Raw genomic sequence first — 22,682 nt, 5'->3', positions numbered from 1 at the left:
GTGTGTGTGTGTGTGGAGGGACGCTCTCCCCGAGAGACGTGAGGAGCTGGGGCGGGTGGGTGGTTGGCTGTCTCTCATAAGGTCATGCTTAATTGTCCCTCCTCAGTCCCACACAAACACGCGGCGACAAGAGACCGTGCTGCCACTGATTTCAGTCATCGATTCGCTTTCATCCTCTTTTGGGTTTGATTAGCTCTTCTCATCCACCCATCAGGGGAATAATAATGGTCACTGTTTAAGGAGAGGCGACCTTTAGTACTGGTAGGATAATGATGACCACCCGCCACCCCCCCCCGTCCCCCAAATCTTGAAACACAGGCAGCCCGTCGCCTCAATCAGTGGATGCCTTAAGGGAAGGGTCCTTCTTTGATCATGGGGCTGCCACATCCTGGCCACAAGACTCTCCTGAAAATCCACCGTGCGCTGGGTGACGAGATAAGAGAGATAGAATGTGTCACTCTGGTAAAAATAAGACAAGGAGGCACAATCCATATTTTAGGCCTCTGGGGATTGTTTTGGGGTGGAGGGTGGGGTGGTGTGATGGTGCTGTTTGAGATGCTTTGTGCTCAAAGTAGACCGGTATGGATATAGCTTGTGTTGGTGTGTGTGTGTGTGTGTGACAGAGAGAAAGAGAGAGATGGAGTAGAGTGGCTAAGCAGCTTATGAACAAAAACAATGACAGAGTGAATACATGCATGGACATGTAGGGGGTGCAGGTGGTGGTGGTGGTGGTGGTGGTGCTAGCTCTGCTGCATGTAAACATCTCTGCGATTAGCATATGCATGGAATCTCTACAAAGATATATAGGGCAGCTCTCTGTGTGTGTACCATAGTATAAGGCAGAATCCTTGAGGTGTGTGTGTGTGTGTGTGTGTGTACAAGTACCACTATAAGAGGCAAAGTCCTTGAGGAAGACCACCAAAGCACACCCCATGCAGCCTCCAAAGCTCTACTAATAACGCTATTCACTAGTTTCACTAGGCCTTGCTATGCACTTTCATTGGAACACACACACACACACACACACACACACACACACACACACACACACACACACACACACACACACACACACACACACAAATACACTCACACACACACAAACAGCAGAGCCAGCAGCTGAATGTGAGTGGGACCCTTCAGCCTTCCTACTCCACTGATGGCTTCAGGGGTGAGTCGCTTCTGGAACATTTCATCCCATTTATGTCTTGATCCACACCCATGTCAAACATTTATAAAAATATATATAAATAAATATATAAAGAGAGGGAGAGAGGGGAAAGCATCTCTAATGGCCATACAGACACACACTTACACAAACACACTGACACACACACACATACCCACACACAGTCTGGGTAGAAAGAAAAAAAAGCTCTCCCGCACATATCAAGATGGAAATGATTTGAGGAGATGATGGCAATTATTCATGCTGATGGAGAAGCTTTTAGGGCCCCTTCTGAATCGCCGGCATCACCGCCACCACCACCACTGCTGTGGCCGTGACGATCATAGTGTGTGTGTGTTGTGTGTGTGTGTGTGTGTGTATGGGGAGAGTTGTTTTTTTTATTGAAAGCACACTCAAACCCACAGCCCTCCTGTCCTGAATTATACACTCTAGTCCTTATTAGCACCACTAAAGACCACTTCACAGGAATCAGTCAGAACCCAAGGAGGGGGGGGGAGTTGGGATATGGGGGGATACAGAGAAGAGATGGAGGGATGGAGGGAGGAATGGATGAATGAATGAATGAATGGATGCAGCAGGGAGCCTGGTTTAGGAATCAATCAATTAGCTTATTTTATTTATTTATAAACTTACTGTGTGTGTGCGTGTGCGTGTGTGTGTGATAGAGTTCTGTCTTTGTTAGCCATGCTGGGAAGGCAGCATGAAGAGGGGTAGGAGTGGGCACTCTGAGGAGAAGAGGAGGGAGGTGGGGACAAGATAACCATGTCTGGTGGGGGGGTGTGGTGGTGTGTGGTGGTGGTGGTGGGGGGGGTGGGGGGCTGACAGAGAGAGGGAGATGTTTGGGAAATGGAGAGAGCAGGAGTGAGAAACAGAGAAAGGGGTAAGAGGAGGGACAATGGAGCCCACAAGAGAGGGAGTACAAGACAGAGGATAGAGGGAGGGATGGAGGGATACAGAGAAAAATGAGACAGAGAGGGGGAGACACAGAAAGAGAGGGAGAGAGAGACATGGAGAGAGAGAGAAGATAGCATGGGATGGAAGGAATGAGAGAGAGAGGGGGGGTGACAAAGAAAGAAAGAGAAAAGAAAGGAAGGATGGTAGGAGGACAAAAGAGATCGCAAGAGAGAAAAAGAGAGAGTTTGTTTGTGTGTGTGTGTGTGTGTGTGTGTGTGTGTGTGTGTGTGTGTGTGTGTGTGTGTGTGCTGTACGGTCCGGTGCTAGGCGGTGACTCTGTTGGTCTGCTTGAGGTTGAAGCCGCCCCCGGCGAAGCGCGGTCCGTCCACCCGCTGCGGCTGGATGTCGGGGGGCCCCACCGGGACCAGTGCCCGCTCCTTCTGCCTGTGTGATAACACAGAGATAACACAGCAATCACACACGGCACAGCACTTACACACTCACACACACACCTGTACAGGTATCAGCAATAGCACACTCACACACACGCACGCATACACATGCTCAGATCAGAGAAAGTACACTCACAGACACACACACACACACACACACACATAGACATGCACAGGTCACAGTAACAAAAATTACTATGCACGCTCAAACACACGCACACACATAAGTCACAATGGCTAAACAGTTTTTTTTGGTAACACTTTACTTGACGGGTGAGTTCATAACACATTCATAGCAGCTGTCATAAACTGCACATAAAGCATTCATGACTGTTTCATGAGACATGACTCAACATTCATACAAAACCTTTCATGAATGTGGAAGACAGAACAACGAGAGCTTGTCAAAATAAAAGTCAAAAGTCGCAAAGCAGCATTTCTGTTTTTGGTCCAAACCTCTTACCTGATCACGTCACATCTGAGTCAATGGGCTACTCCAGTGGCAAAAAGACAGAACATGGTCAAGCAAATAATTTTTGTTTCATAAAAATGTATTTGTTTTATGATGTAACTTTTGCAGATGATTTCTCATCTTTTGCTACTGGGAATGTCCAACCATTCCAGGTTACACAAATACGGGTCAGCTGAATGTAGGCTAGTTTACCTCCCAGTGTTAAATTCAGTGATTATGAATACTTCACAACTTGTATAGTAAAGTGACATTTGATGTAGACTTCATAAGATATTCATGAAATATTTACAAAGGCTGGAGAGAAAAACGGCAATGCTGCTTTGCGATTGTTGGACTTTTATTTTGACAAGTTGTTGTCGTTCTGTCTTGCACATTCATGAAAGGTTTGGTATGAATGTTGAGTCATGTCTCATGAAACAGTCATGAATGCTTTATGTGCAGTTTATGACAGCTGCTATGAATGTGTTATGAACTCACCCGTCAAGAAAAGGGTTCCCGTTTTTTTTTAACCGCTTACACACTTAATGTTTGCTTGTCACACAATTTTCTAAACATGTCTTTCAAACACCATAATTCCACACCAAATCTGCAAAACCATACACTAATTTCTCAGTGTTTGAATCAGTTTTCAATTTCCTAAAACACATTTTGCAAAACACCACACACAATTTTCTATCTAACACACACAATTCTAACAGGAATGAACTTGATTTCAACCTTGACACAACCTGTTAATGTTTCACACTTATTCGCCACTTAATCACACTCAGTCTTCAATGTACAAACACTCATTACTTTAATGAACACCATCCAATCATTGCCTTAGTATAGGCCTATGAATAGATATGCTCTACATCAAGGTATAGACCTTTTGAATATGTTCCTAGAGGAGTTATGCTTGAAATGGTCAGAATCAATGCAGATACTTTGAAATGAAAATGAATTGGACTTTAGCGTAATGTTCTACAAAAAGTTGCCTTTACGCAAAACTTGTCTTTTGTTCACAAGTTACCATTAGAGTAGCTCAATGTTGTCTTCTGTGCCTTCCAGAATGTCTTAGGAACGCACATTTGCTTCTGCAGTTGGCCTATGAATATACACGCCTAACTGCCCCCCCCCCCCCCAAACACACAACACACAACACACAACACACACACACACACACACACACACACACACACACACACACACACAAAGTATAGTCTCATTGGAAAAAACAAAGTAAGTTGATTGTAGTCAGTTTTTTTTTTTCTGTGAAAATACAGTATTTTCTGTTTTTGGTCACACAGTCATAAAAACACAGAATGATGCATACACACGCAGAAGAGTAGTCATAGAAAGTACACACACAACACTAAATATAATTATATTACTGCAGGAGAGAAATACTCACACACACAGAAAAACTGCAGACAGACGTTTAGCGCAACATTCAGCACAGCATGATTCATAAAGAACAGTGTACATACACACACACACACACACACACACACATACACACACACACACACACACACACACACACACACACACATACACACACTGCCTAAACACACACACACACAACCTCAAAACAGCAAATACTTTCCCTCCAGGAGATAAAATGCATCATCATGGGAACTGAAGAAGTAAACATAGAACACACACACCCACACACACCCACACATCCTGTCATTCCCCAGAAGAGAACAGCTGGTGCCACCCTGCTCTCTTTCATCTGTGGTGGGACAGGCAGGGAAGCCTCCTGACTGTTATTGAAAAGCCTCTCTCTTTCTCTCTCTCTCTCTGCCCCTTCATCAATTCCCCTTCTTTTCTCTCCCTCCATCCTTCTCCCTCGGCCTCACCTGCCTTCCTTTCAGTCCTTCCCTCCGTCCCTCCCCCCACCCCTCTCTCTCTCTCTCCTCTCTCTCTCTCTCTCTCTCTCTCTCTCTCTCTCTCGCTTTCCCTCTAATTCAAACAATTGCTCATTGCATGCCTAAGGCTGAATCACAGCCGCAGAGATATCCACATCAACGCCACTCTCACTTGTGCCACATTGCTTGATTAATTAATACATTTATGCATAACTAAAATATCAATTAATGAAAACATGGCAAAAGTAAGGCTTTAATCTCTTTTCTTTCATTTTTTTCTGGAAGTTGTTCTTTAAATTGTGGCAGATGTTGCTGCTATTTGCTATTAACTTCAGATGTCCTAATATCTTTCTCTCCCTCCTTCACTACCTCTTTTCTTTCTTTCTCCCACTCTTCTTTTTCCTTTTCTCCTTCCCTCTCTTATCTGTCCTTCTATCCATCCCTCCCTCCCTCTCAATCATCCTGTTCCACCGTATCAAAAGCCGTGCAATTAATATTCACTGGCCGTGTAATGTGATTTGGCGAGGGAGAGGATGATGAAGATGTTTGACAACTGAGGAGTGACAACTGTTTCGTTTCATTGCTCTCTCTCTCTCACACACACAACACACACACACACACACACACACACACACACACCTCCACCACACACACATCCCATCTAGACAAACAACAAATAACAACAGTAATCAACTGCAAAGCAAACACAGCTAGATTAATATACTCTGCTGTGTGTGTGTGTGTGTGTGTGTATGTGTGAGTGTGTGGGTTTCACGAACAATGCTGACTTGGATGTGCGTCCAGACATCTGTGCGAGATAGGCTTTTGATTGTTGCTGCCACGGCGACCCGAGGAATCAGTGTCAGCATGTGCTAATGCCTGTTGACAAGCGAGGCCCACGTCCATAATTACACTCGCCAGCAAACAAACAAACAAACAAACAGCTGACAGGAAATAGACATGAGGCCAGATGAACAACAAAAAGATATGTCATGTGGCCTAGTTGCAAAAAGGTTGCTGTTTAAGCCTGGAGCAGCTAGGCTACCATCGCAGCAGTCTACAACCAGTGCCCGTGAGTAAAACGTTATTGTCAACTCAAGGAAGTGCTATGTTATACAGGTTTAATGAACTCGCTAGCCTAGCAGGTTTTATTTATGCCCATTTGGACAATGCTAGCACTCGCTACCCAGGTTAAATTCATGCCATGAAGCTAAAATTAGTTGATAAGGGCTGTCATGTTATGGACGAAACCTACTAGCTGTTAGCCAATCAGAGTCAAGCAGTTTAGCTCATTGAATATAAATGAGAACTGGCGCAAATCAAGCTCACCAAGTCCATACCAAGTACAAAGTCCATGGTAGAGCTTCAGACATTACCAGAAAGTAATGAAATACTTGTGTCAGGGCATCTTTAAGTATGACAAGTAGCCCATTATAAAACATACTTAAGTACTGAAAGTAGAAGTACAAAGTACTAGTAAAAGCTTTCAAGGCCAGGTAATGATAAAGAAAGCGGTCAGAACTTTGGATAAGCTATTACAGTTAGTTCATGCAGCACCTTGAAACTTGGGGACTACATTTCATACACATGTCTTTGAAGCCTGAACAAAGGTATGGCTGCCATTCATTTTTCACTGCTGCTTCCTTGTATAGACCTATGAACTTTATCCAACATGTTTAGAAAGGCAGCTACATAGACTGTATATATAGAACATTTTATGGGCAGCTGCATCCCACTCCATAAAGCCTAAACAAAAGTGCTATTAATGCAAGCAAGCAGTTCTTCATTTTGATTGAATTCAGCTCCTTACAACAGCCTACATAGGCCTTGGTGTGCTATGTCTTAGCGATACTTGCTAGGCCCTAACTCTGTCACTACAGTATGTCCTCATTGCTGTGTCCCGTTTTGACATAAGATCAGCAAATATCTAACATGCTGAATTGGAACTGTGGCTTTTGTTTTCATTAGCACATCATTTTAGCCTCATTTGTACTTAACGCTGCTAATGAAAATGTAGTGGAGTTAAAGTATACATTTAATAAAAAAAAATATATAGTAAAGTAAAAGTAAACGTAGGAAGAAAAATAAAAACTCAAGTAAAGTACAGACACTCCCCATTCATATTTAAGTACTGTACTTAAGTATTTCTACTTAGTCACTTTACATCTCTGATAACTTGTACTAAAACTATGAATTTTGTGATCTCGGTGAGGTGGACTGCGCCATGCGGTATCAGATTTTTTAAAAAGGCATTCAGGACATGTTTGATGGTGGAGGTTATTGTCCAATGTTTATAACAATACCAGTGGTATTAAATGGTTCCTAGAGTGTTGATGAGTGTATATATTGGGAATGTGGATAATACAGTGTGATTTTTGAATGTTAAAAGTTGCAATTGGTGAATAAACTCTTTTGAGAGGTGGATAAACTGCGTTTAGCCTCCACTACACCCCTGGAGGCAGGGGAATCAATAGGCACGTGTGTGTGTGCAAGTGAGACTGGCAGAGAAAAGGGAAGAGCACTCGACATGCATCGACTGTGTCGGCGGATGAGATGTGCAGCGCCTGCCTCTTTCAGCACGACATTGTCAACGCTCTCATGACGTGACCAACCAGCTATCTTACCAAGGACACACACACACACACACACACACACACACACACGTGCACACACACGTGCACACACACACACACTTCAGCTCATCTCGCTCTCCTGGGAAGCCATGTACATTACGCAATGCGCTGTAGGTAAATGCCACTGCTTTCTTGTCAATGGTGGTGGAGAACAGCATTACATGATGCATCCATTTCATAAAGTAAAGTTTTTCGTTTTTGTTATGTTGCTTGGCTATTAAAACTGTGAGTAGGAAAAAAAACGATACTCTCTCATTGGAATGCTGTACAAAGCCTGCAAGAAATAGAATATCCTACACAAAGACCACTGGCGTACTAATCCAAAACAAAAACAACAGCGGAGGAAAGAACAGTGTTGTACTCTAATTAATGTTGTGATGGTTATAATTATTACCATCATTTGCAGCGCCATTACCAGACTAGCTTTCACTTTGATTCACGGGTTTGAAAAAAATAAATAAAAAAAACTATTGGGCTATCATTGCATCAGGTCACAAAACCTCCATTTGCTGTGAAAATTAATTACATTGAATAGAGTGTTTTTTGTGTGATTGTGTTTGTGATTCTTACAAAGAGAGAAAGAAAAAAAAAACAACAGCCAGTGTACAGCGGCACACACACACAGCCTTAACCACACACACACACACACACACACACACACACACACACACACACACACAGCCTTAACCACACACACACACACACAGCCTTAACCACACACACACACACACACACACACACACAGCCTTAACCACACACACACACACACACACACACACACACACACACAGCCTTAACCACACACACACACACACACACACACACACACACACACACACACACACACACACACACACACACACAGCCTTAACCACACACACACACACACACAGCCTTAACCACACACACACACACACACACACACACACACACAGCCTTAACCACACACACACACACAGCCTTAACCACACACACACACACACACACACACACACACACACACACACACACACAGCCTTAACCACACACACACACACACACAGCCTTAACCACACACACACACACACACACACACACAGCCTTAACCGTCACTGTCTCTTCAGAACGCTCTCACAAACTCTTGACTTCAGTCACCTTCAGGTACTTCTACTCCACATTGGCGGGTGCATAGTGCACTTGTGCGTTGCTTTGAACACTATTGTTCCAAAAGAAGAAGAAGAAGAAGAAAAACTTCTTTGTAATGTTTTTCTGGAAGGCCTGCTGATTGCCATCGTGTTGTTCTATCAAGCTGTGCTACAGGAACAGGATAATCTTAGATCCGTGATTTTTGACCTTGGGCCTTAGCAGTGAGTGTAGGGGCGTGAGTATTAGTGCACAGAGTCATTTCACCAGACACACACACACACACACACACACACACACACACACAAACTCACTCCTCCCTATGCAAGCCCATTTCCCTCCGCTTCAAGCGCTGATCTTTTTTTTTTTTTTTTTAACAACAGCCTATAAAATGACAGCGAGCGTAAAAGTGTCACCATAATTGCGGTCCCCTTAATCAACCGTAATAACAGTTTGGGTTCCCGGGGGAGATGGCGATGGCGATGTGATCTCTCACCGCGCCCGACGGATTCATAGCTCGGCGAACGCCAGCGATGCGGGGGGATATGAGTGACGCGTAATGGCGTGTCATCTCAATACATTCAGGGACGGGCCATAAACGACAGCGCAACGTCGCCGTGATGGGAACGATATTTATTTTCTCCCATATGCAGGTGCGATTCTCTCAGTCTGACTCTATTTTTTTGGGGATCTGTCAGCTAGCAAGTACCGCCGAGAGGCAAGTTCTGATTTGATCGTGCATAAGACAAAACAGTCGCAAAACAAACACCACTGCGTCCATCCCACACGCCCTCTCTGCTGGCGGAGTGTTCCAAGTCGGTCAGCTCGTCGTCGAGAAAGTGCGGTGCAGTCCAGTGCACTTCACTGACCCACACAATTGTTTATGTCTGAGAGTGTTTATTTGTTCACTCTCTCTCTCTCTCTCTTTCTCTCTTCAGTAAATTTAATATGGCAGAAGAAATGCTCAGCTGGAGAGCTGACAACTCAAGCTGAGGCAATGGCTTTTAAAGGACATAAAAACACAAACCCTCATGCAGAACAACCCTACCAAGATCTCGTGCACAGGCACGTTTGGAGGTCTTGGCATATTTCAGAATTCCAAGTACACTGTAGAATCATAGTGTGCTTAACTATGTTAGTTTTTTTTTCCCCAATCACTTTCTCGCTTGTCTTAATATCATGTCCACCTTTGCTAAACACTTTACACCTTCCCCATGTAGACCAGGTGAGCTAAACTGTGTATCCTTTTGTATTACTTCCAATACAAAATGCAATCAATCACCACTTCCTCCAAAATTCATCAACACCTCTCACTGTCAATGCTCCCCACAATCACTCTGTATAACTACAGCAAAGTTTGCATACATTTAGATACTAGCCGAGAGCCGAGGCAGCCGTGGCCTACTGGTTAGCGCTTCGGTCTTGTAACCGGAGGGTTGCCGGTTCAAACCCCGACCAGTAGGAAGCGGCTGAAGTGCCCTTGAGAAAGGCACATAACCCCTCCCTGCTCCCCGAGTGCCGCTGTTGTAGCAGGCAGCTCACTGCGCCGGGATTAGTGTGTGCTTCTGTTCACTGTGTGCTGAGTCTGTTTCACTAATTCACGGATTGGGATAAATGCAGAGACCCAATTTCCCTCACGGGATCAAAAGAGTATATATACTTATACTTACTATATACAATACACACTATTCACTGGAAATAAGAAACATAATGGTGATTTTAGTTGCTATTCATTACTACCATCCATTTATAGTTGATGAGGCAAATCATACCGATATAGTTGATAAGGCAAAACATATTGATATAGTTGTCACTGAAAGCTTTTTTCCATTATTACAACTCTATAGTTTTGAAAAAGTGGATGTGGTTTTGAGTTTGGAAAGTCTAGAAAACCTATGAACACATGGATCGTAAAGAAGTGTCACTCAGCCATATTCAGAGGGGAGAGAGTGCAGAGCTGTGCAGACCGTGACTGATGTATGGAGTGCCTAAGAGCAAGCCTGCTCTAATCCCACATTTCCACGTGTAGCCAACGGGCATTGGAGGAGAGCAGCGGAGAGGAGTGCAGAGGAGAGCAGAGGAGGGGAGGAAAGGAGAAAGGAAAAGAGGGGGGGAGAGGGGAGCAGAGGTGGGGAGGGGAAGAGGAGGGGAGAAGAGGGGAGAGGAGGGGAGAGGAGGGGAGGAGAGGGGAGGAGAGGAGGGGAGAGGGGAGAAGAGGTGGGGAGGGGAAGAGGAGGGGAGGAGAGGGGAGAGGAGGGGAGAGGAGGGGAGGAGAGGGGAGGAGAGGAGGGGAGAGGGGAGAAGAGGGGGGGAGGTGGGGAGAGGGGAGGAGAGGGAGAGAGGAGGGGAGAGGGGAGAAAGGAGAAGAGGGGAGAGGGGAGGAGGTGGGGAGAGGAGGGGAGGAGGTGGGGAGAGGAGGGGAGGAGAGGGAGAGAGGAGGGGATACTCTGGTCTGCTGGAGAAGACGGTATTGCCATGGGGAGATGGCACAGAGAGGACTCGCTAAAGGCCACCATGGAGGATGGAGGGATGAATGGAGGGAGGGATGAAGGGAGGGAGGGTAGGAGCGGGTGTGTGTGGAGATTTTGGCTGCCTGCTGATCTCTTGGCTGGAAGCGGGTTTGGGGATGTCAGTCATTACATGTGGGTGACAGACATGCAGAAACAAGCAGTGCACATATACTCTCTCTCTCTCTCTCTCTCTCTCTTTCTCTCTCGCATACAGTAAGAATTATATAGGGAGAGCAGATAGCTAACAAAAAAGTCTGATTTACTATCTGATTATGCCATTGTTGTAACCATTAATAGCGTCTCATCTGATATATCTGCCGGCCGTAAAACTAATTTATACCGTTAGCCTGCTAGCTTACGTAAGCTAATTTAGTTTAACGTCAGGCCTTTGCTAACGTCATACCGTAGTGTTAACCAAAGATTCTAGAGTGCTACGCTCATTTTTAAAAGATGCATTTAATCCAAAGTCATGTCTAGTGAGACAGCTCTCTATGTAGGGAGGGAGGCAGTAGGCAGCTGTCTCCCGTTTCGAACACACCCATAGTTTTGGATCGTGACACTATTCCAGAGCCACTTCTAGATGTCGAGGTTTAGAGGCTCTACCACCAACAAGTGATGCTGCTCAATGGCATATTAGTAGAGCACATTATCAAGCTCTAGTATGGAGGCAAGCACACATACCAAATCCAGTGTTACTTACAGTGGATGGATTGTAGTGCTGGGCGATGACCAAAAATGTATATCACGGTATTTTTCAAAATTCTTACGGTTTCACGGTATATGACGGTACTTTTTTACCATGCATAATCAGATGTTCACAGCATTTTCTACAGGTTGAGAGAGGAATTGCTGCAGTACATTGACTAAGGATGGTCTATTTTACTGTCATGATGTAGAATAACTCCACACTAGTGGTAATGCAGTTTTGCATGGCCCCAGAAAATGATGCTGTTTACAAAGAGCCACTTAGGATTCTAATGAAGAATCTAATCAGAATGCAAAGACAATTGCAGTCAAAATACAGAACTTTTACTGTGCAAATTTCACAAACATCTTGTATAAAACCAATACAAAAAGTAGTGCAACTTGCAATAATTATACTTTTTTGAAAACGATACAATTAAAATAAAACCTCTCTGTTAATATGCTTACTCTGTCAAATAGGCCTATCAGAAATGCATTGTTATTGTGTGGTTTACATGACGTTAGTGGTAGGCTAACGTTAACTTCATGTGGATGTGGATGTCTTGTTAGCCTGCCATGAGCTTCGGTTCGGTTCGCTAGGCAAAACATTAACAAAAAAGTTCGTTTTGGTGCACTGATGACAGTCAGGATAATTTCTAACTAGCCAGCTAGTATTGCTCAGTGCATGTCTATAACACGCTTTACTTGCTACCTGGATAATTTCAGCGAATATTCTTCAGGTGAGATGAATGTGGGTTGCTAACAACATCACCTAATAGCCAGCTAGTTACAGCTGTTGAACAATCTCAATAGAATTTTCGTGACGGTAAATCCTTTTCAATGCAGTATCCCTTAACGTTTTTCCTTAACTAAAGAAACAATTTAAGGTATTCTGTGCAACACCCTTAAATAAACCCCTTACCTAAGGAGAAATTAAGCCTTAAGGGTCATACTTCAGGGGAAAAACTTAAGGTGTTTTGTGTTTACCCTCACTATGCCTTGCAGTGGCACCATGCGTGCGTGTGAAAAAAGTCCCGTCTGAAACACTGTCGTGCGGCGGCAGCGTAGCGTTCCAAACGTTGTGTAATCAAATACACCGGTATGGCGGTATATAAAAATTCATATCATAACGAAAATATACACCGGTATACGGTGTGAACCGGCATACCGCCCAGCACTAGTGTTACTAGAAGTAAAATGTTTTTTACTTGTTGGTTATTGCCGACGGTAGATGCAGTTCTGCATTAGGCTTATTCCCACTATCTAAGTTCATATGTACTGTAGGATATATTCTGAGTTGAAGGTTATCTGTGCAACTTGTTATTGTGATGAAATGCATTAAACACCACATGAGTGACTCACTATGTTAGCAATAAAAATATGGTTGTGTTTTGATTTCCGTATTTCCACATAGAATTTCCGAGTTTATTACATGTTAACTGTAATCATGTTCCCATTAAATATGTTAATAAACTATAGTATGGCTTCTTTAATGCTCAAACATGTATTTAGAGAACACTTGTATTTGATTTTAGTAATTACTTTTGAAATCAACCCAATTTAGGGAAAAATAAGCAAAAAAAAACACTATTTTTTTTATTACTATTATGCAGCTTAGAACTCAGAATTGAGCTTGGTAAACAAAATATTCAGAATCAGCACCCTCAAATTAGGTAAGAAGGATGGTTTACCAACTTTTCCTCAAATTTGCCGTCAGAAGTTCTCTTCTGTGAAGCTGCTCTCCCTCTAATAGAGGGATGCTGGCAAATGCCTTGACTGGAGGCCATATCCACCAGGCTTCCATTTGGAGGAGAGCTGGCTGTCGCTGGCTGTAGCTGGCAGCCTTTCACCTGCACTAGAGGAGCTGTCACATCGCTCGGCACAGCTGTGGCTAAAAGCCCAACCATACAGGCGGCCTTCAGACACCCGCCATCACCATAACCACTCTAGAGACACAGCTCTGTCTGCTGCCAGACAGACAATACAAACACACACACACACAAACAACAACTAATTTACATATCAACATCTCTAGAGACCCTGAATAGATAGATGGCTTTGTGTACTGTGTAATGCATCATAGCCTCCTCTGTATGTCTAGACACTAACAAATACCAGGAAAGCTCCAATGCTGCTTTTTCCAAACACTTATCAGTCAATCAGTCCATTAAATTCCATGTAAGTTATCAACTGTTGAACTAGCTAATTCTGAACTGCATCCATAGACTAATGCAAGTCTGCAATTATGGAACAGGTAGAATTTCTTCAAGAGTAAGGGATCAAGTACAATCAATGACTTTGAGTCGTTTACATAATATCATTTGAGTGTGTGTGTGTGAGAGAGAGAGGAGAGAGAGAGGTGTGTGTGTGTGAGAGAGAGAGAGAGCGAGAGGAGAGAGAGAGATAGAGAGGGGACAGTGTGTGTGTGTGAGAGGCAGAGAGAGGAGAGTTGTGTGTGTGTGTGTTTATTACCCAGATGGATGGTTTGCAGTTTGAAATGGAACACCTCACTTTCAGTGAAGCACCTGTGAGGACTCATCATGGACTGCAGTCTGGCCTCAAGTGTTTCATATGAAGCATCCGGGGAGACAGGGTGGCACCCAGAGTGTGTTAGAGTGTTTTGCGGAGGTGTGTGAGAATGTGTGTGTGTGTGTGTGTGTGTGTGTGTGTTAGTATGTGAATTGGTGATTGTGTGAGCTAGTAGTCAGTTTATGTATGCCTTTATGACTTGGATTGGGACACAGTCGTGTGTTTGTGTGTGTCTATGTTTTCTTTTTTATGTCTCTATGTGACCGATTTTTGTGAATTTTGTTCAAATGTCTACTCCTGAGCTTTTCTGAATATACTTGGAAAACGATCCTTTTTATACTGTATGAATCTATTCCCCCCACCCCCCCAACCTCCTTTGAATCATCAACCGAAATAGAAATAAAATAAAATAAAATAAATAAATAAAAACACTGACTTGTCACTTGAGCGATGAAATAAACCATTTCTGCAGGCGTAGCCCTTGGCACAAACACGGCCTCTTCCACAACTTTTTTAATTTCCACCAGGCTTCGCAAGACCCAAGTCTATCTCCGGCATCACCAAGGCCATCCGCAGACAAATAGGTGGTAGGCACAACCGGACTCACCATTGCAGCTGAGCCTCAATCAATCCTCACTAATTACATGAGTGACCACAGAGAGAGAGATAGAGAGAGAGAGAGAGAGAGAGAGAGAGAGAGAGAGAGAAAGAGAGAGAATAAAATGGCTTCCTCCCACCCATCACAGTCCAGGAGAAAAAGATAATAAAGCCCATAATAGTCTAACACCCAGCAAACCCTGGACAGTGTTCACACAAGGACACAGGACAATTCAGCCAAACGCTATTCAGCCAAACACACACACACACACATACACACACAGACACACAAAATGTCAGAGTGGCTGAACAGTGCTGGGGAGTAAAAAAATAGGTTAGCTGAGGCAACAGGTGGGCAGCTCAACGAACAGAGGAGCAGAACAAGCACAAGTACTGTGTGTGTGTGTGTGTGTGTGTGTGTGTGTGTGTGTGTGTGTGTGTGTGTGTGTGTGTGTGTGTGTGTGTGTGTGTGTGTGAATGTGTGTGTGTGTGTGTGTGTGTGTGTGTGTGTGTGTGTATGTGTGTGTGTGTGTGAATGTATTCATCTTTAATTGGGTGACTCATTGCTATTGATATTAATGCGCTGCGTTGTGCGTCTTCGCCTAAACCATCCGTTATGATTTAGACCAACACCATTCCAAATGCACTGCACACACAGAACCATCAGGCAGCAGCACACTGAGAATATTTTCAGAACCCTTTTAGAACCCATTTAGAACCCTTTTAAGTTGTGCAGCTGTACACTTTGTTTCACAAAACACTCCACAAACTGTTTTCGCTTCGCTATCCAATCCTGCGTAGATTGTTAGGACCCTGCAGTGTCCACACTGACCCTGTCCACTGAGTGTGTTTGTGTGCCTGACCCTTTTTGTCAGCGCCTGACCCTTTTAGCTGCATGGTGAACTGGGATGTGCAGGTGTGTGTGTGTGTGTGTTGTACTTGATGGGGCGCAGTAGAAGGAGGCCATGGTTCAACTATAACAGAAGTGGCTTTTTGTTTTGCTTTCAACATATCCACTTGACATACACTTGCACATCTTCACAATACTGGCTTCCCTGAGTTCTTTTAAAAACAAATTATTTTTTATAAATTATAAAATATGTGTGGGCTCCCTATCTTCTTTTTCATTTCTGAAGCCAAACATGAGATACAATATCTAAAGTGTGGATCACTTGAGGGGCCTGAAAACCTTCTGTTTTACCGTTTTACTGTGTCTGTCTGTCTGTCTACAGTATCTGTATTGACAGAAGCCCACCACTGCTGAGGGAGGGAGAGAGGGAGGTGTCCAGGGGAGCTGTTCAAGATGTCTGTCTGGGGTGGACAGACAAGCTCACAGACAAACAGACAGAGAGAAGACAAAAAAATAGATATAGGGAGAGAGAGAGAGGGAGGGAGGGAGGGAGAGAGAGAGAGAGAGAGAGGGAGGGAGGGAGAGACCTCAACTCACACACTCACACACTTACAGGTAAGTCTGATCCCACAGGACTTCTTAAGCCTCAACAGAGCAACTCAACACCAATCAGTCTGACGAAACACACACACACACACGCACATGCGCATGCACACACACACACACACACAAACACACACACGCGTGCGCATACACACACACACACACACACACACACACACACAAACACACGCACGCACACAAATACATATACATATACTGTTTACATATACACACACAAATACATATAAACACACACAAAACACATAGGAGCTCACCAACCAAAACATGACCAGTCTGCAAGTTGACAGTGCAGAACAAAAACAAACCAAAACAAACCAAAAAGAAACAAAGGAAGAGAACATGAACGGAAGAGGCAGTGAGCTGCGAGAGATGGATGAGGGGAGGGGAGAAGGAGGAGAGAAAGAGCACAGATCCACCGAGCAGAGCGCCTCCAACGCTTGATTGCCTCTCACCAGCCATCCCAGCCAATGGCCACTGTGGACCCCCCGAATGCAACATTCCACCAACTCATCTGCATACAACAACCCCCTCCCCACATACACACACACACACACACACAATTATTTCACGAGTGTTGGCAACGAGCCAGAAGCACTCATCACTGCACTCATCAACCAAATCAGAATGTTTATGTGGCAAGCCAAGCCAGCTGTAAACAAATCTGTTCCATTTCAAACCATGCAGTGGGGAGCACCGAACAAAAAAACAAAAAAAAAAACAAAAAAAAAAACAAGGCAGAACAAGTGGGAAACAGAAAAGTGTGCCTGTGTGTGTGTGTGTGTGAGAGAGAGAGAGAGAGAGAGAGAGAGAGAGAGAACCCATCACTTCTATGATTTGATGACAAGGTGCATTAAGGCAGCAGTCATAAAACGGGAGCTGCAGATATTGTTTGTGACAGCACAGAGCAAAGTCAGGTGAGCATATTGGCTCTGCTGAGGCATGCTCAGACAATCCCAGTAATTGTCACGCTTGGTTGGCTTCTCCCCGCTTCGGAAAACGTCAATTTTTGCACCTTTAACAAGAGGAGCGCAGGCACCTTCCGTTGTGTTCTCCACAGCTAACTTAGTGACCTGTGATTTAAGAGGAAGCTCGTTTTTTCAACGCCAGGAAAGGGGAGAAACTCGCGAGATAACTATAACTCGCCATAAATGTCCGCCGTGCTGCTGAGAGCCGTTTAAATATTCTTAATTGCTATCGATCCGTCTCTCTGGAGGTAGCCAGGCACACTGCTTGAGAAGTACGACCTTCATTTCTGAGGGAGGGAGTGGCAGGAAGAAATAGAAGCAAAACACCGACTTCTGCACTGTGCGGTTAGCCAGAAGCTATGGCAACCACCCCCCCCCCCCCCACCCCAACCCCCACCCCACACACCACACACACACACTTCATTGCCTCTACCTTACTGGCTTCAATCAATTGATCTTGAAAGTGCTTTAAGCTTGCAGGCATGTTATTTCTGGCACTGCGGAAGTTGCTGGAGGACTTGTTGTCGTGTTTACCTGACTGCTTCACACCGGCAGGTACAGCCGCGGTCCTTTGTGAAGTTCCGCTCGGACGGGAAAAGAGCAAAAAGGCGCTCACTACTCATCACTCATCCAACAGGTGATCAATTATTCAATCGACTGTCGGGGCACAAAGGCTCTTCCAAAAAAAAAAAAAAAAAAAAGAATAAAAAATCTCGTCTCACGAGTTTCGGCCGCCGAACTAGACTTTCTATTTTTTTTCGCCCACCACGTGCAGGTGGGGCTCTGCACCTTGCTTTGATCTACAAAGGAGACGTCCCTGCTGGTCTTTCAATTCTGTGAACGTTTTTTTTTGAGAAAGGCGCCCCCCCCCCACATACCTGTCCAACCCAAAAAAAAATGAAAACAAAACAAAACAAAGACAAAGTGAACATGGACACTTATGATGCTAAATGATGACTAAATGATGCTCTTGATTTCGAATGCCTAATGGAGAGACTCGTGGCTCGTTAGGTGAAACAGGGCTTGCAGATGAGCACTACTAGGTTAGCCTGGACGTTGGGTCCTGGAGGCTCTCCCTTTGAATAAGGGTGCACGACTACACCGCTGATGCAAGAGGAGCACGCATGTTTTATGTCAGTGGGAACAGAGAACTGCAAGAGGCTTTCGCACACACACACACACACACACACACACATATAAAGAAACCTATGATTTCTATGGCAAGCATCTTCAACACTGCCCATACATATAAATAAGCACAAACAAATCTATATGACTCCTGTGTCAAGCACCCTCAACACTATAGCTACACATTCAAACGCACACACACACACACACACACAAACACAAACACACACACACACACAAACACACACACACACACACGCACACGAAAACAGGAAAAGAGGAAACTCCACACAAAAACCCAGGACTTTCATGGCATTTTCAACATCACACACACACACACACACACACACACACACACACAGACACACACACACACACACACACACAGACACTCAGACATGCACACACACACACACACACACACACACACACACACACACACACACACACACACACACACACAGACACAGACACACACAGACACACACAGACACGCACACACACACGCACACACACACACACACACCTAGAGAGAGGTTAATCCCCAGCTTTTTTTTCAAAAAGAAGAGTCCTCTCTTCTCTCTCTGGCCCATATGGATGGGTCTGAGGGCTGGCAGTGGGAAGAGTGAATTCAAAGCCCTTGATCAAGGCAGAGGAGGGCAGCCCTCCTACAAACCCACCTGAGTCATTCCCCAGAGAGAGAGAGAGAGAGAGAGAGAGAGAGAGAGAGAAAGCTCTGCTAACTGCTTTTCATCTGTTCTTCCATCCAGACTTTGTCCCCACTTTGTCCCCACAAATACATTTAAGATTGAAAAAAATCTATTGTTTGCACAGTATATGATTATTCCCCTTTTTGTTATCTAGTTACTTTTTCTGTTTTTAAATCATTTCTTTTGTGTGTAGTCTTTTTCTATCCTTTCTTTATTGTTGTCTTCGTTACTTTTGTATTTGTGAACCATCAACAGTTTCCAAAACATTATGTTTTATTAAAACTAAATCTCCTTCGACTTCCGTGAACTGCGGCGCGTCCCGTCCCTGCGGCCTCCAAACAGTCCATCGCGACGCGAGATCCGTCGCAACCTCCCGGTGATCCGCCCGCGCTGGTGAGCCCGCAAAGGCGGTGGTGAGAAAAAAAACAAAGCCCCTCTCGTTCTGACAAAAGCTGCGAGAGGTCCTCCGTTGGAGGCCTTTGATCAGCGTCGTGTGTCATCGTCGCCTGACAGCTGGCCGCACTCATCTATATTTCATGCCTCCCGTGTTTACCACCAAAGCTGGAGGACGGAGGACGACGACGACGATGACGATTAAGATGAGGAATGCGTAGTGGAACGGCAGCGACATGAACGCGCAGGTGTTGAGCGCCTCTTGGGCAGGCAGGGAAAATGGGGCGTGCTGCAGGTTGTAGACTGTAGTGGAGCTGATGCTCGAGAGATTAGGAGCAGGAACAGAGTAGAAAGAAAGTGTGTGTGTGTGTTAGTGTATGTGTGTGTGTGTGTGTGTGTGTGTGTGTGTGTGTGTGTGTGTGTGTGTGTGTGTGTGTGTGTGTGTGTGTGTGTGTGTGTGTGCGTGTGTCTGGCATGTTGCTCCAGAGAGAGCACTTTACTGCACTTCCCTCCCTGTTGACTCTCTATCCTTGAAAAGTAGGCTATGTGTTGATCAAACACTGAGCTACACCACACAGAGCTACACATACAGTATGTACAGTATGGTTCTTTTCCATTATTCCACTGCTTGGTGGAATTTCCCATTGTCCTACGTAATTTAGAACGACCATTAACCGTATGTTATTTGCACACCTATGAAGTAGATCCATTTTTTTGGCCGTATCACACTTGTATATGAATTCGCCGAACTCGGAGTAATTTCACCCTAGGGTCTTTTGCACCATGACCCCGAGCCAAACACCCTCCCAGAACCTGTTTTCCCTTGGTCGAGCCCTGGTCGAGTAGCGCTGTCAGAAACTAATGAGTTTCTGCAGTCGTAATGGTACCAACTTTTATCTCGCAAATTACCCCACTAATAATGCCCTGAATGGTACGAAACTTCCACAATATGTTCTTTACTCATAAAACGAGGCATTGAAAAGTTTGTAGGTACACCAGGAGTTTATTTAAATACCACTTGCCTGATGGATGCTATTATCTGCTACTATACTGCTGCGTCGATGTTACTTTCGTAATTTGGGAAAAGCCCGACAGCAGGCTAGGTAAAATAGCGATGTTTCAAAGCTAAAGTTCATCAGAATCTTGGGATACGCCCGCTTGACAACGGGAGAGATAGAACTAACGACTGGCCTTTGGCCGTAGCAACCATCCATTTAGAACTAGTAACGGCAGTTTGTCCTGCAAGTTGAGAAATTATTTAATATGTGTCGGAAGAAAGTAGTTCTACAAACAAGACAGTTTTAGCGATTAAAACGTTTAAATTGTAACAGGAAATGAACACAATGCAAGTGGCAACAGTGGAATAAGCGGGATAATGGACTCCACGGTGGTCTGTTCACAGAAGCTAATGCACTTACGAGGTTTAAACCTCCGCTTCGCGTCGGGGCCGTTTTACAACCTCGACCGTGCATTAACTTCTGTGAACAGACCACCGTGTCGTCCATTATCCCTTACTTAGCTAACAAGGACATTTAAACAAGTCATAACATTGTAAGAACTTGTATCCTTAATTATTTTTGCAAAGTTTTAGATGTAAATCATTTTTCTTCACAAAAATAAGCAGTCACTTATATTGCTAAGCAACCATAAACAAATGCTACCGGTCTTTTTTTACATTGGGCAGCTGTGGCCTACTGGTTAGCGCTTCGGACTTGTAACCGGAGGGTTGCCGATTCGAACCCCAACCAGTAGGCACGGCTGAAGTGCCCCTGGGCAAGGCACCTAACCCCTCACTGTCCCCGAGCGCCGCTGTTGTTGCAGGCAGCTCACTGCACCGGGATTAGTGTGTGCTTCACTTCACTGTGTGCTGAGTGGATAATAATTCACGGATTGGGATAAATGCAGAGACCAAATTTCCCTCACAGGATCAAAAGAGTATATATACTTATTTCTCCAGTTTTATTGCTGCGTCGTATTCCATTTAGTGGAGCTGTTAAGCTCACATAATGAGAAGTATTGTGCATTTTATGACTAAAGCATGACATTTTGTTCAGTGTTTCTACACACCTTGAAGTTTATTTTCAGAGGCACTTCAGATCTGACCTCTGTGGCTAGATATGTACTGTATAATATAGCCTACACATCTTTGAGGGGTAAAATATTTTCCAGCCATTCCAGATTTATACTGTAAAGATCTAGAACTTACATTAACTGCCATTCAGCTTGTTGCTTAAGTTCATTATGACCGTATCAAATGGATCAAATGGAAGCTACACCAGGCGCGTAACTGAAGCGTTCCGTTTGCGTAGCGTCTGCTGCAACAATTAGCTTCCAGTATAATCAATGGAAGTAGCTACACCAGACGTGATAGCGGCGCGTACATTCGAAAAAAATAGACCATTCGTCTAAAATGGATTTTACGCATCGCGAACAGAACGCTTCAGTTACGTGCCTGGTGTAGCTTCCCTGTTAGGCTTATAGGCTCCTGCTCATAGATATATATCTTTCAGTTAAATGACACTAAAACGAAAGTTTTGATCCATTGTGGCTGCAAAACGGGTGTACTATGCCTTGCAGGTGCAAAAAGGCTGCTTTCAAGTCCTCTTGCTCAGGAGACTGTTAGCCTGGACATACACAGAGACAAATACTTGTGAGTTGAGACAAATGAGTTTTTTTGAAAGGGGTTCCTTATTAAATTGCTCTTTAAATCATATTATTTACCATCTACCATCCCACTATCTATCTATCTATCTATCTATCTATCTATCTATCTATCTACTGTATCTATCTATCTATCTATCTATCTATCTATCTATCTATCTATCTATCTATCTATCTATCTATTTATTTATCTACTGTATCTATCTATCTATCTACTGTATCTATCTATCTATCTATCTATCTACTGTATCTATCTATCTATCTATCTATTTATTTATCTACTGTATCTATCTATCTATCTACTGTATCTATCTATCTATCTATCTATCTATCTATCTATCTATCTATCTATTTATTTATCTACTGTATCTATCTATCTATCTATCTATCTATCTATCTATTTATAGGCATAATAG

The 22,682-nt window shown here is 44.1% G+C and overlaps 1 protein-coding gene across 1 annotated transcript in view; it reads right to left on the bottom strand.

Annotated features, from left to right (window-relative positions):
* Nucleotides 1–1,776: 1,776 nt before the first annotated feature.
* Nucleotides 1,777–22,682, bottom strand: part of LOC121719349 (cilia- and flagella-associated protein 58-like) — a 30,842-nt gene continuing 9,936 nt past the window's right edge. The window contains exon 2 of the mRNA XM_042104837.1: nt 1,777–2,527. Within this exon, the coding sequence (XP_041960771.1) occupies nt 2,407–2,527 (121 nt within the window). The 3' untranslated portion in view covers nt 1,777–2,406. The remainder of the gene's footprint in view (nt 2,528–22,682) is intronic.

The sequence above is a fragment of the Alosa sapidissima genome, chromosome 9 (assembly GCF_018492685.1).
Source record: "Alosa sapidissima isolate fAloSap1 chromosome 9, fAloSap1.pri, whole genome shotgun sequence".
NCBI classification, from domain to species: domain Eukaryota; kingdom Metazoa; phylum Chordata; class Actinopteri; order Clupeiformes; family Clupeidae; genus Alosa; species Alosa sapidissima.
This window is presented reverse-complemented; position numbering and strand designations above follow the sequence as displayed.